At 38.2% G+C, this 17,474-nt stretch overlaps 1 protein-coding gene across 4 annotated transcripts in view; it reads left to right on the plus strand.

Annotated features, from left to right (window-relative positions):
* LOC308403493 (transducin-like enhancer protein 4) overlaps positions 1 to 11,301 on the plus strand; it is a 44,044-nt gene extending 32,743 nt beyond the window's left edge. For all 4 annotated transcript variants that reach the window (XM_080892955.1, XM_080892957.1, XM_080892958.1 and 1 more), the window contains 11 exons: positions 690 to 743; positions 833 to 985; positions 1,889 to 2,021; positions 2,262 to 2,449; positions 3,788 to 3,864; positions 4,010 to 4,259; positions 4,371 to 4,618; positions 4,825 to 4,972; positions 5,851 to 6,001; positions 6,219 to 6,295; positions 7,097 to 11,301. In XM_080892955.1, the coding sequence (XP_080749081.1) occupies positions 690 to 743; positions 833 to 985; positions 1,889 to 2,021; positions 2,262 to 2,449; positions 3,788 to 3,864; positions 4,010 to 4,259; positions 4,371 to 4,618; positions 4,825 to 4,972; positions 5,851 to 6,001; positions 6,219 to 6,295; positions 7,097 to 7,204 (1,587 nt within the window). In that variant the 3' untranslated portion in view covers positions 7,205 to 11,301. The remainder of the gene's footprint in view (positions 1 to 689; positions 744 to 832; positions 986 to 1,888; positions 2,022 to 2,261; positions 2,450 to 3,787; positions 3,865 to 4,009; positions 4,260 to 4,370; positions 4,619 to 4,824; positions 4,973 to 5,850; positions 6,002 to 6,218; positions 6,296 to 7,096) is intronic.
* Positions 11,302 to 17,474: the final 6,173 nt, after the last annotated feature.

The raw sequence follows: 17,474 nt of genomic DNA on the forward strand, positions 1-17,474 counted from the left end.
GGTTTTAATGGGTTAAACAGCTTACCTTGGTATTGTTGTTGACCGTGTCTATCCATTTATGACTAGAGTGTACCCATCCTCTCGCTGCTTCCAGTAGGATAATATACCATGCCACAAAGCTCAGATCAAAGTGTTTTCTTCATGACAGTGAGTTCACTGTAATCAAATGGCCATTTGACGTGGTGGAGATTCACATCATGGACGTACAGCTAACAACTGTTTGTTGCTATCATGTCAACATTGACCCAAATCTCTGAGGAATATTTTTAGCACCTTTTTGAGTCTATTTCATGAACCATTACATCAGTTCTGAAGGCAGAAGAGTCCAACCCAGTATTAGCAATGTGTACCTAATGATGCCCATCAGCAAATATAACACATGTGGGGTGTGGCCTCAGACTTCTTCTGCTAAAATATATTATTACACTATTTTATGGTCTTCTCTCACAATGAGGGAACTACTTGCTTGTACATGAATTTGTTATTAGGTGTTGAGTTCAATAAACTGATTCTGATTTGTGTTCATATAATAAAAACATTTAAATAAATGTAAAAAAAAAAGTGGACACAGACATGAGCACACACACTTTTCAACAAAGAATAATTTGCTTGTTGCCTATTCTCAAATCTACATTCTGGGAGGTCTATTTTATTTACCTTTGTATGGTCCTTGTTTGTGTTTGACCCAGGAAAGTGATGGAGAAAAGAGTGATGACAACTTGGTTGTCGACGTCTCCAACGAGGTACAAAATATTACCTGCACACTACCAGTCTACCATCCTGCGTGTTACCTGTTGAGAAAATGTGAATTGTTTCGGTTTAATGCTTACAGGATCCAGTGTCTCCCCGAGGAAGTCCTGCACACTCTCCTCGGGAGAATGGGTTGGACAAAAGTCGCCTGTTGAAGAAAGACCCACCACTGAGCCCTTCCTCAATTGCTTCTTCCAGCAGCACACCTTCCTCCAAGTCTAAAGATATTAATATGGTGAGTCATTTGTGTAGCCTCCTTTTCATTTAATTTCTTTCAAGAAACCCTCTAAATAAAGGGTTAAACAATGCTTATTTGCTTCTGTAAAAATGATCAAATAGTAAATCTGGCAAACTGTAAACCACATGAAAGATGTAAGATAAAATCCAAGAGATAAAGGCAAGGCAAGGCAAGTTTATTTGTATAGCACAATTCAACAACAAGGTGATTCAAAGTGCTTTACAGAGACATTAGAAACAAGAACAAATAAAAAGCATGATTTAAAATTGAATAAAACAAGCAAATAAACTAACTAACTAATTAACAAACAAACAAACAAACAACAGTATATAAAATCAAAACAGATAAAATCAGAACAGTAGATAAAATCAGTAGTTAAATGTAAGTTTTGAAATTTAAGCTTAAAGTGTGGATTTGGTGCTTTATTCAAATGCAGCTGAGAACAGGTGAGTCTTCAACCTGGATTTAAATAAACTGAGTGTTTCAGCTGATCTGAGGCTTTCTGGGAGTTTGTTCCAGATATAAGGAGCATAAAAGCTGAATGCAGCTTCTCCGTGTCTGGTTCTGACTCTGGGAACTGATAAAAGACCGGATCCAGATGACCTGAGGGATCTGGATGGTTCATACTGGGTCAGGAGGTCATTGATGTATTTTGGTCCTAAACCATTCAGAGCTTTATAGGCCAGCATCAGAACTTTAAAGTCTATCCTCTGACGGACAGGACACTATTCGACATTTTTATAGAATATCAATTTAATGAGTCTTAGAATAAACTGACGCATGAATGCTCCTGCACTGTTATTATATTTGGAAAAAAAAGCATAAAGATCTATTTCCATGTCTTTCACCTCTGAAACCCTTCTGTATGTAGAAATCTTTCTTTTTTAATTTTTCTGGTAGAATGAGAAGTCAACAACTCCCGTGTCCAAGTCCAGCACTCCCACATCCCGCTCTGAAGCCCCCACACCCAGCAGTGCCTCCACCACAGGCCTGAGGTCTGCACCCAGTAAATCATCAGGAGTTGAGGCACTGAGTAAGTGTTGCAAGCATAACATAAAACATCTCTGCCTGCATCTGTCAGATATGACTCAGTGCAAATACATAAGTATATGTTTTTGAAAACTTGAAAAAAAGCCTATTACCATAGACTAGCTTAACAAAAAACTCTGTATTTAAGACTAAACCTTTGCTTTAAAGCAAAAAAATAACCTTTGTACACCACAGTTGAAAAAGATAGATGTTTGCGTCACAATCTGGCTGTCTTGTTTTGTAGCTCCTGGTCTTCGCACACCCCTGGCAGTGCCCTGCTCGTACCCTGGCCCATTCGGAATGGTTCCTCACCCTGGTATGAATGGAGAGCTGAGTGGAACAGGAGCAGCCTACACTGGCTTGCATAACATTTCCCCACAGATGAGTGCAGTGGCCGCGGCCGCTGTGGCAGCCTACGGACGCACACAAGTGGTACCTGAACACTCACAGATGCATGCAGACAGCAGACGTAAACATTAGCTACCTATTCTGTCAGTGTTAAAAATGTACTTTAAAGACAAAAATGATTTAGTGGAAAACAACTAATATTGTGATTTTTGGGGATTCTAATAATTAGTCAATTTTTTGCAAGTTATTCTATTTAGGTGCGTTTTTACGACTGTATTTTCAACCGTTTATGTCAGGTGTGAAATGAGAAACTGTCCTAAAATGGTAACCATGTATGAACAAATATTCTCTGTGTGATGACAATCTTTCACCAGGTAGCAGGTAAACAGAGTACCGTTAACTACCATCCCCACTGAAACTATGCAAGCGTTTTTGAGAGATTAAAAACTAAACTGAATTAGAATAAAAGCTAAAAATGGTGGTCTCACCAGGATTTTATTATTATTTTTCAGTTGACTGTTGCTTAAATCTGCTTTGAAATGCTGGCATGTATCTTGTACCAAAAATTTTGATTGGAAATTTACTTCAAGGTAATTTAGGAGTACAACTTCATTAAAAAAAAATGCATTTAGTATTTCAACTTTTAATTAGTTTTAAGATTAATCCCAATGGTATGCTTATGTTCAATTAGTAGGAAAATGCTTAAAAATATTGTGCAAAAAAAGAAATGAAAACTGTTCATGGCGATGGTTGAGGAGGTTGAAGCAGGGCAACATGTGGTATTTACTCAACTAATGAGTTGATGAGCAAAGCAAAACCTGCAGCTAAGGAGTGTGGACAAGGTAGAGCATAAAGACTGAACTGTTTCTGACGTTATTATAACCACATATCATGATTCACAAAAAAAAAGTAATCGCAGCCATTGAAAAATCTCCTGCCTCTAGAGCACACTTACCAGGATTTTCCAATAATGCAAGAACAGGCGAGGGCACTTGTTTCTAATTTGACATGCTATTTATAAAAAAAGTCCTTCTCTTAATTAATTTTAATCCTCCTGTTAATTCAAAACACCTTGATGTCTGGCAATTAATTCCTACTGGGTATCTGTAATGACCCAACATAAACAGTGGGAAAATCACTTAGGTTAAGTCTAGACTTTTCTGAGAGAGAAAATAATTTCCACATCAGAGTGTTTTTTAAAAACACCTACTTGCGCTTGGTTTCTGCTTGAGTCATAGCTGGGATTAAAACTGATCGTTTGTTAATTTTATAAATGAGGTCGCTGGATGTAAAAACACACTTCCTTTCCTGTCACGTCACTATAAATGCCTTCCTGCCCTGCACACCTGACTTCATTCGAGTCTTCTATTTGTTTAAGCATTTTTGTATATTTTAAAAACGTCTCACTCTTGTGTTCTTTAGGTAGGATTTGATCCTCACCACCACATACGTGTTCCTGGACTTCCTCCTAACCTGTCGGGCATTCCTGGTGGAAAACCGTAAGTCTTTTTTAGTCTTTCTTAAATGGCATAATCATACTGAGAAAGTTCACAGAAACACACATATATTCCCCTCTGCTTATGTTTTCTTACTTTTCTCTCATCACCCTTTATCACCTCACACGACCCTTTTATTTTGCTTCAGAGCTTATTCCTTTCATGTGAGCGCTGACGGACAAATGCAGCCTGTGCCTTTTCCTCCGGATGCACTGATCGGCCCTGGTATCCCGCGCCATGCTAGACAGATCAATACTCTCACCCACGGGGAGGTGGTGTGTGCCGTTACCATCAGTAACCCTACACGTCACGTTTATACCGGCGGCAAGGGCTGTGTCAAGGTGTGGGATATCAGTCACCCGGGCAACAAGACCCCTGTTTCCCAGCTGGACTGCCTTGTGAGTTCAACACATTGGTCCTCATGTAACATACTTTTAGAATACCACTTTTACAGCCACTAGTTGCTTGCATGTATACATTTCAATGACAGTTCTTTTTTGGCACATCAGAACAGGGATAACTATATTCGATCCTGTCGGCTACTTCCTGATGGACGAACTCTTATCGTTGGGGGAGAAGCGAGTACTTTATCAATCTGGGATTTGGCTACACCGACTCCTCGGATCAAAGCGGAATTAACTTCGTCTGCACCTGCATGTTATGCTCTGGCCATCAGCCCGGATTCCAAAGTCTGCTTTTCCTGCTGCTCTGATGGAAACATTGCCGTCTGGGATCTTAACAACCAGACTCTGGTTAGGTAAAGAACTGGGGAATGTAATTTAAGGTTATTGAATTATGCTGAAAGAAAAAAAAAAGAGAAAAAAAAAGAACCTGCTATTAAACCAAAACAGCATCACATGTTGGCTACCCATTAGTTTAGTCAAGATGCTGATCTGGTTGATGTCAAGCCAACTTGAAAGAAAAACAGTATTGTTAGTTATGGGTTTGTCTGTTTCTCTGCAGGCAGTTCCAGGGCCACACAGATGGAGCCAGCTGCATAGACATTTCTAATGATGGGACCAAGCTTTGGACCGGAGGTCTGGATAACACTGTCCGGTCCTGGGACCTGAGAGAGGGACGCCAGCTGCAACAGCACGACTTCACCTCTCAGGTACACATTTATACACGTACTGCATCACGTGACTATTGGGAGCGATCATAATGAAGCAGTGTGGAATTTGTTCCACTCCTCCGGCAGCTTTCAGGTGTGTGTTCAGGGTTCAGAAATTTGGGTTTTGCACGGACGTCTATTATTATTTGGTGGTAAAATGTCACAGATGAAAATTGTGCACCCCAGGACAAGTCACTGCCATTTGCAGTTTGTGTGATTACTGTCTCGGGTTTTGATTTATTGCAGTCATTTACAAGCTCAGTTCAGAACATTTAACCCACACTAAAAGCCCGGCTGAGCCCTGTCCTCAAATACTTTTAACACTAATAATATGTGCAGGTAGAATTTAGTTTTTTCCCCCTTGTGAGTAGAAAAGCAGCAATAATAGACCATTACTGCAATTTTCCTGAATAGAGCCATTTCAGTGTGCACATGAGGAGGTGAGTGTGCAGTAAAGAGAGCTCAGAGAGGACAGTCATGGCTGATAGAGTTCTTAGGCTTTCCAGTAATGTCAGGTCTAGCCCCACTCCCCCCTGCTACAGCTTGAGCAAATCTGGAACCATTTGACAGAGAAAAGAAGTAATGGTTTACCAGTTTTTACAGCTATCAGTTGTATCCTGTGCATGCATTTTGCTCTTCCATGGTGTAAAAAAGGGATTTTTAAAAAACAATGAGGACTTAACTATTCATCTACCTCTTTGTAATGTAAAAGGTTGAGGTATAGGACTATGACATATTTTTGGAACATCTATCTGTGCCCACCTCCAATAGACAGATGCATACCTTACCCTAATATAAGAGATATACTGAGTATTATTTACACAGAATATAGGGAGACATAGCTGTCATTAAAATGGGTATGTTGGTGTTGGCTGCAGATCTTCTCACTGGGATACTGTCCAACGGGAGAGTGGCTGGCAGTTGGGATGGAGAACAGTAATGTGGAGGTGTTGCATGTCACCAAACCTGACAAATACCAGCTCCACCTGCATGAAAGCTGTGTGCTGTCACTCAGATTTGCGCACTGTGGTAAGCATAAACAACTTTATTGAGATGATTCTGTTGTCACCAGTATTTTGCAACATGAAATGAATATATGTGCCAGGTCTTGAGATGTTAACGATGAGATAATGGTTTAGCACCTGAGCGAGCAAATTAACCTTCACTTAAATAATTTACTTTGGCTTTTAAAGATTTAAAGCGTTTTTCGTTGCCGTAGACTAATGCAGTTGTCGATCCTCTGCAGGGAAGTGGTTTGTAAGTACAGGAAAAGACAATCTGCTAAATGCATGGAGAACCCCATATGGAGCCAGCATATTCCAGGTAAGTGGGCAAGAACACAACCATGGATGAAAGGCAACTGAGAGGCCAAGTGCAGCACAGCGTAATAGCCAAGAGTTATGGATTTTAGAGAAATAACCCAGGTAGAGATATCAAACACCGCTTTTGCTCACTGATTGTAAAGTTTAGCTATCAGGGTTCTATATAGAGGACCCAAGAGTATGACACAAAAGACAGATGGTAAAAAGCAAAAGATGAGCTTTAGTCACACAAGGAGATTCAAGGTTATAAAAAAACAAGCACAAGGAGCAGCTGATGCAGAATCCTGGGCACTTACCGTTATTTCTAAAAAAAAGACATACATTGGGACTAATCTGGTGCAAAACGGAATTGAGCAGCAGAACACCAAAGAGCTAAAGCGCTAGGTAATGTGAGACTGGGAGTAGCCTGCTGATGGGGCTGATTAGATGAATGAAAACATATGAGAGGAACAGGTGATGCAGCAGGTGGGAAAGTGAAGCAGGTGAGAATCAATTATGGGAATGAATAAACTGGACTGAATGAATTACTAGATTAAAAACAAAAAACACGCAAGTGGGGGTGTTATTTCTTATTTTTAATAAAGAAAAATAAGAACTCTTAACAAGTAATTCTTGGGTATTCCTTGGATGAAATTACTTTCCTAATGAAAATACAACAGTCTGTATGACTGAACTTTTGCAGCTATTGTGAATTCAACAACCTTCTGTGTCTTTACAATAACAAGAAAGTCGTGTGTCTGCGTAGCCTTCATCTTTCTCACCCTTTTTATACATTTTCTTGCATCTTTTATTCCCCCGACAGTCAAAAGAATCATCCTCTGTGCTGAGCTGTGACATCTCCATTGATGATAAGTACATTGTGACGGGATCAGGAGATAAGAAGGCAACTGTCTATGAGGTCATCTACTAATAGCTGTGCTTGTTAAACAAGAAGGCCATCCTTCCATCCAACCGTGAGGTCTCCTTCATCTGTGTAAATTTTTTTATGTGTATAGGATAAACCTAAAAGGAACAAACCAAACATTTTCTTGGACCATGACTTCCTGACCTTCTGGCTAGTCGAGGATCAAAACCAACAAGCGGACCCAAGCACAGATCTTTTTTTTTTCCTTTTGACTTTGTGTTATTGTGAGGATGAGTGAATGCTGTTGGGCTGTTAACATTCCTTTATGTTACTTTTCACTTAAGCCTCTTATATCATTTTTCTTTTTTCAGTGTGTAGACTGTAAAACAAGCATGACTGTTCACATACATACTAATCTGCCTGTGTACTTTATACATACATGGAGGCTAAAATGTATGCAAACTAGGTGGCAGATCAGAGCCGTAGTGCTTCTGGGCTACTCTGGAATATCAACAGCCAACCTGCACACAACTAATGCTGATGGTGTAAATAAAGGGGCAACAATTTGGTTACTTTTTTGCCATTTATATTGCCATGTGTTTTGAGTCTGCAGCTGAGCTTTCTTCCCATTTTGACATCCCCTCATTATTTCTGTGCTTAACTGCATCCTGCAGATGTGTCGCCTTAATTGTGACGATGGCACATTCATCCAAAGGGTGCAGGACACACAAAAATATAGCACTTGCGCACATGTGAATGGGTTTTTCAAGCAAATATATCAGAGGCTCCGTTTTTTAAATGGTATCGAAATGTGAGACAGTATATTCATCTTTAATTGGTTAGTTATGGCTTGAATTCATGTACAGTGTGTTATTTCAACACACTGATTTTTCCTTCTTTGGGCTATGAATATATACACCTTTTTATTTTTATTTTAAATAACAGTAAGAAAAAGCTTCCACCTGTGAAAAACATCAACAAATTTCATAACAATCTATCTAAAAAGGTTGTGTCAGACCCGCTTAAAATAGTATTGTCCATCAAGAATTAGTTTAGAATAGTTTCTTATTAAACATGTTCATATATTCAGTTTTTTTTAGAGATAAGATCAATAAGACTTTCTGAATGCTAGATGCAGCCAGGAGGACTTAAGCCTGGCTCAGATTAGTATGGATACTCAACTATGCCTACTACAAGATATCTGGTCATTGCTGTGAGATTTTCAGGCAACAAGGATTTACACCTAAAAATATCTGATAAAGGAACACTGCATATGAATATGCAAAATTTGGAGACAAGGGATGATATTTCAGGTACCACAAGCTTTCCGGTTACCATGTGTAGTTAGAATTGATCTATTACTCTGAGGAGACACTGGTTGCATATACATAAAAGTATCCTATTAAATACAATCTAGAAACTACTAGCTGTAGTCTAATGAGATAATGATCATGGTTTTTGTTTTCATTGTATTTATTAGCTTCATTTGTAATTAATGGCTATACTGGATGGTCCAAACTGTTGGCTATTGTTCCATCAGGTGATAAATGAAAGGGTTCCTAGACTAACAGAGTGTAGTGCTGATCTTCTAATCCATTCATTCCCAAACTTAAAAATGTTGCCAAACGATTTGAAATCTTAAAATTTTGTGCGACCAGCCAAAAACAATAATCACAGCTCTCATCAACACATTTTCCCAACAACGATGAGTTAGAAAATACACAAAACATAGGTAGAATAAGCCAGTAACTTAATTCATCAGCTTGACTTTATGAGTATATATATGAGTTCTGGTTATGTTTTAAAATGTAAATATATAAACATAAAATATGATCATAAATACTGTTTGGGGGCGTTTGATTTAGGGCAGGCAAGCCCTTTCAAGACCCAATTGAAATACCTTTGAAGGCCACAAGGAGGCAGCCACAAACGCTTTGGGAAATCACAGCTCTGATCAAAATCTTTGCCAAAAAAAAAGAAAAAGAAGAACTGTTCCTTTAAATACCGTTGTTTGTTTACCTACAGCATCATTTTCTACCTGTGTTCCTGAATTTGTTCTTGTAGTTCAGCTTCTGAGTGAAGTAAGAGCTGTTTGTGTGTGCACGGGTGTGTGTGTGTTGTATTTATTTCTGTATTTTCGACTCTGTGGGCACTGAACAAACTAACAGAATTGCCCTCAATGCCCTCTCTACTGACTGACTTTTGCACTGTCTCTGTCCCTTAGCTCGGACTTCTCTGGATGCTCGCTGGCTTCCTACTGATAGATTTCAGTAAAACAGATTTATTGGTGTTTGGAGGTCAGTCACTCCAGCCTGGATTTTCTGTTAAAACCTTTGGGAAAAACAAGTGGTCAGCGATGTGGTCTTGATTTGTCTTGGATTTACGTCTGTTGGCTTGTAAAAATAACACAGTGCCTTTACGCTATACTTCTGCCCTCCTTTTGTCCTGCTGCGTTCAGTTACATACGCAGAACTGAAATGTGTCTCCTCTGTTGGAAGTGTTTTTGAGTGTCTTGGAACATTTAAGGATCCTTTTTAATTACAAGGATCATTTATCAACAGTACTGCTGAAATGATCACAAATTTCCAGAACCAAACTTTATTTCAAACACTTGGAACACACTATTGACCAGTGGAGTTAACCAGAAAAAATAACTATTGGAGTTAAAAAGTGTTTATTCTTTGATATTTGTTGCTGTTTTTAAGCTTTAAAAACTTGTTTGTTGCTTGTAATTCATTTGTGTTATTACATAGTTATAACATCAGTCCCACATCACATTAATCTACAGGAATGTAAACACAACACAATAAGTTACTAGCACAGATTTATGTCACCAAGATTCTAACCTATAATCATCCAATCAGGATGGATGCCAGCTTATCCTAAACAGGCATTTTAAACTTTCTTACTAAACCGAACTATCAGGAGGCATATGTTAAACAGTAATAATTTTAAATTGAGTGCCTAAACCCAATCTCTTGGTTTAGCTACTGCCAGTAACTTTTGTTAGGTTAGGTTAGTTTGATATGAGATTTTTACTATTTTGGAGTAATTTGGCAACAAGAAAGACTGATATAGACTTGCTTTGTGGATGTACTAGTAGTGCCTGTCAGAATGAATTTGAAGACTATGAATGAAACTGTTCTTATATTACTCAGATCCATCCTGTACTATTGCTGAATTCATCTATTTCCTTTTGAGGTAAATGACATGTTGCCAGCAACGTATTTCTGTAACTCATTGTTTACGCTTTTTGCTCTCATTTCATGAAATGGGAGGGGGGGAAAAAAGAAATGTGACCACATTTTTTTAACTACTGTAAATGACTGCTTTACTTTGAAAATTGATAAAGCACTCATGCTTAGTGTTAACCTGCCTGAGATCTACCTACCTATCTTATTTTAATAAGGTCTTGATTAGGGATGTACTGATATATCGGCAGATTGTTTTAGGAAAAGAAAAGTTTAAATTAAATACATTATATAGAAGCATGTTGGCTATGTGGCAGATTGAAAGAAAGCCTTGTAATAAATGCACTGATCTGAATACAAAAAGACATTTTACAGTATGGTATGTTGAGCTGACTGGATTTCATACAGGAGAGACTGTATTGAAAATAATTTACTGTTATGGCTGTTTTTTGTTTGTTTTTTTACACAGACACTGTACATTTCGAAGGTGGTTATAAATATGTTTTTTCACATTCCTGTTTGCTAAATTCAGCTATGCTTTCTGATCAAAATGACGATTCATTCACTTTGCTGTCTTGAGTGCTCTTTTGCGCTTTCTGCTCTTGAATGAATAAAATCTGGTGTCACCTCCTTGTACTATCTTCAGTCTTCATCTAGATAAAACATTAAAAAGGAAAAAAAAGGAAATGCTCTTTGGTTGTAGTCGCTGTCATGTCAAGAGTCAAATCTGAATGTTACTCATCTTATCTGACTGCTACATGTTAGAAGGCTAACAAGATCTGGCACAGAAATGTTGTTAAACAGTAATGATGTGTAGAGCATTTAGCTTGACTGGCTATAACTTTACTGTAAACATGTAATTATTCGAGCTTACAGCAGAAACTTCCTGTTACTAGTTGAGCTTTTTTCATTCGATACAAAATGCCTTTGCTCTCTTTTTTCTAGTCTGTGCTTGAATTTATTAAATTACTGTGTGGACTGTTTTGTCTGAGCGTCTTTTACTGTTTAAGCTAGAAGTCTGTAGGACTTGTGTATCGTTTAGGTTCTATTTTATTACCAGATAACATAGTTAATTGCAATTAAATTCCCCCCCAAAAAACACATTGTAGTTGCACTGGAAAAGCATCAGAGAAAGTGTAAGATTTATTGCTACATATTGCAGCAAACGTATTAGTGACAAGGATCTGAGAGATTTGGGTTTCTTCTGCCAATCAAGCAAGGGATCTTTCACTTGTTAGGTGAATGTCTATGGAACTGCTATATTTAACGTATTAGGGACTATGTGAAATATAACAATAAGTAGATTTTCCCTACAATACCTGTGTTGGTGGCACCTTGCACTTTTGTATTGCACTCAGTCTAAAAATATTTTTTTAGATAAAGCAACCTACAATAAGAAAATGTTGTAATTAGTTATACTTGTTAATACTAATGGGCATTAGTATTCCTCACCCCTAACTGTAACTATTCAGTGCAAATGTGAAACCCAGCCACCGCTTGTCTATACATATGCAATGCTGGGATAACTATTTGAGTTAAATTACTAACCCTAACCTGGAATGTCAATCAAGAAATACTGGTCTGCACTATTGTACTGTTTTTTTCTGGTGAAAAATAAACAGTCAGGGAATTCCAGATGAGTGAACATCCTGTGTATTACTTTTGGTTCTCTAAATTGTTCTGATGGATGGACTGAGACTGGAGGACAGTCATTAAAATAGTTTTGGGGTTTCTTCATTTAAAATTGCAAATGTCCAATGTAGACATAATTTTTGTCCATAAATCTATTTCCTTCCATTTATCCAATTCAGGGTTGTGGTTTGAGCCTGTCCCAGCTGTTACTGGGCAACAGGCAAGGTACACCATAGATATATCTTTTAAAAGAATTAGTTGTGTAATGCACTGAGAAAGGTTAACTGACGCGATGTGGGATATACCCAAAGAAAGTGCACTCAAATTGTCAGTTTTGTTGAGTAGATTACATGGGATTGTTTTTATGACATGCAGGTCAATCACTTGTGTCTCATTTTAAACTGAAAATCTAAGCTGCAGTTTGCAGATTGTCTTTTGTTTAACTGATTTAACATTAAATCTACTAAAACAACCTTCCATATATTCCCATCTTTACATTTTGAAACCTGCTTCAGAATCCTCTTTGCACCGAACTGATAGAATTTAATTGAATAAACTGGTCAAATAAAGTATCCAGTGTGTCCACTGTTGCTTAGAAATCCCACATATTCACTGATTTCAAAGTATTCCTAGGACACAACCATCTATGTTCATTTTAAAGTATACTGTGTGCCCAAAAAATATATTTTACCAGAAAAGATCCCGATTTTGACTGGAGTGTGTAGCAGGCCTTCTCTACATCCATATTAAATGAGCTGCGAGAAACAAGGGTTTCGAGTGTTTTAGTGTGGCATTTTAGTGCAAACTGACAGGTCAGCGTCTCACTCTAACCTCCCATTGTGAACGTGCTGTGTTCACACAGTGCACAGCACTGGACTGCTACAGTGGATTAAGTGATCTAAGTGAGGGCTGTGGAGGAGGACGCTCCACCATTACAGTGAATGATACTCCTGTTACAGCTCTCCAACCAGTACTTCACACAGCCAAAAGTGGGAGAGAAGGAGGAAAGGTGGGGATGCAATGTGGGAATGAGCCACCCTACTTCAACATTTTATATTAAGAGCACTTGCAGCATGCAAATTGCCCACTTTCCTGACAGACACAGAAGCTGGATTAAACAAACAGGCCACACAATAGCAACATGGTGTTAGTGTCCACGTGGTGAATCACACTGTTGCTAGATATGGCTCATAAAGCAAGATATACTTTGTAACAAAACTGCATATTTCGATATCTAAAATAGGTATGTTTGTGACCACAGATTTACATTTATTCTCCTTCCAAAAACCGTTAGGATTCCAATAATCCGGGGTAGGCTAAAGGACGGGGCTGACTTTGATCAAGCGAAGGGCCACACACGGGATAACAAAACTGTGGTTACAGGTTTTAGTCTAAATTTTACTAACATAAAAGTAAAATCTGTCTAAATTATATGTTAACATTTAATTTATCACACGTCTTTAAAGTGATATCAGTGATATCACTGCAACCGAGTTAACAAGCTGTGCAGACTCACTGTAGTCATTCACCTCGATTCTGTTTCCAGCCCTTGCACCATATTTGCCCATGTGTGTCATAGTCTGTAGGCATAATGTTCGCAGAGTACCACTTAACAGAATCATTGCAATACTCTGCTGACTTCGCACTGTCAGAATTGCTTTAATCAACTCACTGTTTTACAGCTCTGGCAGTACACTCTCGAAAATCTAGAGGATTATAGTAGCCGAGTGAATATTTACTGCAGTTCCAAACAAAGACTGTGAGGGTGTCCTTCAGGACACAGTTCACTAGAAACACTGTGCAAAAGCTCTGCGATCTACTTAGGAAAAGGGATTCTTTAAGCTAGCATCAGATAATGATGTTTAGCAGGATTAGCATTTTAGCTTTGCATGCTAAAGTTGGAGTTTTTAAACTGAAAGTATGTTGATGCTAATAAATTTTGCATATACTTTGTCAGAAACAAAGTTACTGAACATTTATTTTGTAAATTAATCCCACAGTGATAAATAAAATGAAACTTAAAATTTGAGAAAATTTAAAATTTCTTCTGAGTGTAACAGGCAAGTTCTTAGTTTAGTGACAGTACAGCCAACTGTAGCAACAGTTTCCTGAAAATGAAAAGTTATGGGAGAAATTATATCTCAGTCGGGATCAATCTATTACCAGACAAATTCAGAGTTCTTCTCTGTAAAAACAAAGGACATCAAATGACTTTGCCAAAACCCCACCGAAATGAAACTGTAGATAGATATCAAATAGATAACTGACATTAGCTCAAGATATAAACAAGGTATAAACATATATGCAGACAGATATGACAATAAATGACCCATAAAATAAACTTAAACCATACTAAATCAACTACAATGTCAGCTTTAAGAATTACTCTATGGTTTATTCATTCATATTCAACAATTTATTCAGGCACAAAAGCTCTTATGGTTAACTTTAGCTTTTATTTTCATTTCTTAACAAGCCTCATCATCTGGATCATGTTAAATCTGAAAACAGGGGCAAACTTTAGCAGAAGTCCTTCAAAGTCCAGTGTGTCAGAGGTAGGTTTGGTGGGTGTGTTACGCAGTCAGCAGCAATGTGCGTGCAAACTCTACTGTTTCCATAAGACACTGCATGTGTGTCTTTAGTCTTTTATTTCTCAGAGGACACCAAGTGCACAAAGGATATAGAAATGCCAAAGTTTAGGCTTACTGGGATTATATCAGTGTTATTGTACTGTCTTTTATGGCCATGCATTTGGCCAAATCTTTGACTGTCATATCTGACTTACTAATTTTCATCTTATTCCATTTTCTGCCTTGCCTGTACCGTCACATCTATGAAAAAGATTGGATGAGACTACATAGGAGTCAGCATGTCCATTAACTTATCTGGGGAAGTAAATTTGAGAGTGATTCTGTAATGAGATGACAGATTTGTAAGAAGCTTTATACTTTTGAGCAATTCAAAAGCAGCATTTCTCACAACAGCTGATGCTGCTAACAATTTCCTGCCCTGTTACAGGGTGGACTGATGATTAATTCATATCTCTGCCATCTTAACAAGGTTGTGCTCGTTAGTGGGCGAGAGGGGTGGGCACACTCCGCAGGGCTTTGATATCCTACATTCAAGGCTGTGTCACACATTAATGACTTCTTTGAGCTATGAAACGAGCGTCATTATCTCTTTCCAAAAAGGGAAGGATGAGAGATTTCAGCTCAACTTGTATAAAGACAGGGGAGGAATCAGTCATCATGTACTGACTATGTGTGTGTATGCGTGTATGTGAGACACTTCGGCACAGGAATTGGACCTGGGTCAGAGGATGGAAAAGGTAGATTTTGGTGTGTATAGATCTACATAAACCAATCAAGTTTTGGGGGAAAAACATTTAGCTACATGAGCCGAGGGCAGCACAGTGTAGAGGTTAGCACTGTTGCCACTGTTCCCTGGGAAAGCACAGGTCCTTCTCTGTGTGTTTTCATGTTCTCCTGGTGCCTGTGTGTGTTCTTTCTAGGTAGTCTGGCTTCCTTCCGCAGTCCAAAGACATCCATGTTTGAGTCATTACTGACTTTACATCAACTGAATGTGTGAATGTACGCTATGAAATGAGTTGTCTGTTTTCAAGTGTTAGGCCTGTGACAGACTGACGGTCCATCAAGGGTGTAGCCCACCTCCTCCCTGATAACAGTTGGGATAGGACCCAACCCCCCTGTGACCCTGAATTGGATGAGCATAAGAAAATGGATGGATGGAAGATAACCTTGATATCTCTGAGGATCATATTGCATCTGCATCTTTTAGGGCTGTAATCAAAATCACACCAAAAAAAAAAAAAAAAATCAAAGTTCAACTTATTCAAATATCTGATTTATAACTACCTCAGAAATGATGCCGGAGCATGCTTGAGTGACCTTCCTGTTAGTTGATAAGGTGGGAGAATTTACATCTGTATCATGAGTTGGTTCATGACTTGAAGTATAATTCCAGAATAATTCATTTCAGCTGCTGCTTGAACTGCCATAGAAGTCTAATCACTCGGAAAAAATGAACTGGTCAGGACAAAGTTCAGGCAAAACAAGGATAATGGTGGCTTTTATTCAAATATACCAGTAAGCAATTTCAGTGAGTCAGCATGAGCAGAACCCTGACCCCAGCTCACCTAAATGGAACCAGCTCACCTAATGTTATTATCTGCGCTTTTCTGATTAGACTGTGAAAAAGTAAAAATACCTGTAGCTTTTATGTAAAACCAATTTGCTTGTGTATTGAAATCTTTCAGTGCCCAATCTTTGGATTTGTGCAATATGCTGCCGGCAGGAGGTTAATCATTGTGATTTTGAAATAAATAGCTCAAAAACTGGAGTATCCCTGGATCCATGAAGGGATAAGCTGCAGTACATCTGCATCTGTTTCCTTTAGATCAAAATTTCAATCTGATAGCAGATTTACCACCCAAAACTTTGTGGTTTTAGAGTATAAAACAAATATAATAAAAATATCAGTATTAAAAAATTAATCAGTTTCATGCCTTCTATTTTTTTCCTTTTCATTTGCAATTCAGTCATTTTTCTAAACCTCTCAGCTATCAAAATGTTTTAGCTTTTTCTTTTTTGCTTTACTTTAAAAGAGGCTTTTCATGCCTCTACATCTATTCTGTCACTTCACGGCTGCTGCTGTGAAGAGTTCAAGGGTCACGGAAAAGTAGAGAGAGCTGGATGAGTGAGAGGGTTTAAGTTCACACGGAGAGTGGAGGATTGTATATTCCCTAAGAAAACAGGAGCAGTCATTTGAGTGGAGGTCATGGACATTTCCATGCATACTGATAGAATAGGTGGGAGCGTTGGAGGAGAAAGGCCTCTTAAAACCAAATGAACTAAAAGCTCTTGGTTTGAATGCTCTTCAGCCCGTACTTTACTCTACCTCGAATAAAGCACTCAGGTCAGAAGGGATGCTTTTTGAAGCTTTTAGGCTAACTCCCATTCCCACTTAAAACCAACTTTAGTTCCCATTTCTAAACAAGGCAAGGCCTTTTTCCTGCATTGGTTTCAGTGTTACTTTAGCATGTTGTAAAAGACCAATTTGTGGCCACAGTTTGTGAAATGTTCAGTGCACACCTTTTTAAGAAATTAAAGATGTGCATTCTGAATATGCCATTATTCATGCACATATGAGTCCAGTTCACATTTAAACAAATGCACATTTAATACCAACAGATCAGTTACTTTCCGGCTTTTCTTAAAGAACTGTATATTTTAACCTGCATAATTGTGTGAAAGGCACAGTTCTCTAATATACTAACACTTTTTGTAAAATTACACTGACCGAATACATTTCCTAGACAATTTACCCGATTGAAACGACCACATTATTACTCTAATGATTATCCTAACAATCAGCCAATCTGAAAACGTCCAGTTTTCAACTTAAGCACCTTGAGGGACCAGTTGTTGTGATTTGGTGATATATAAATAGAAATGAATTGAGTCTTCATTTTAAAATTGGATTATTTGTTTTCA

The sequence above is a fragment of the Rhamphochromis sp. 'chilingali' genome (genome assembly GCF_963969265.1).
Source record: "Rhamphochromis sp. 'chilingali' genome assembly, chromosome: 10".
Lineage (NCBI taxonomy): Eukaryota > Metazoa > Chordata > Actinopteri > Cichliformes > Cichlidae > Rhamphochromis > Rhamphochromis sp. 'chilingali'.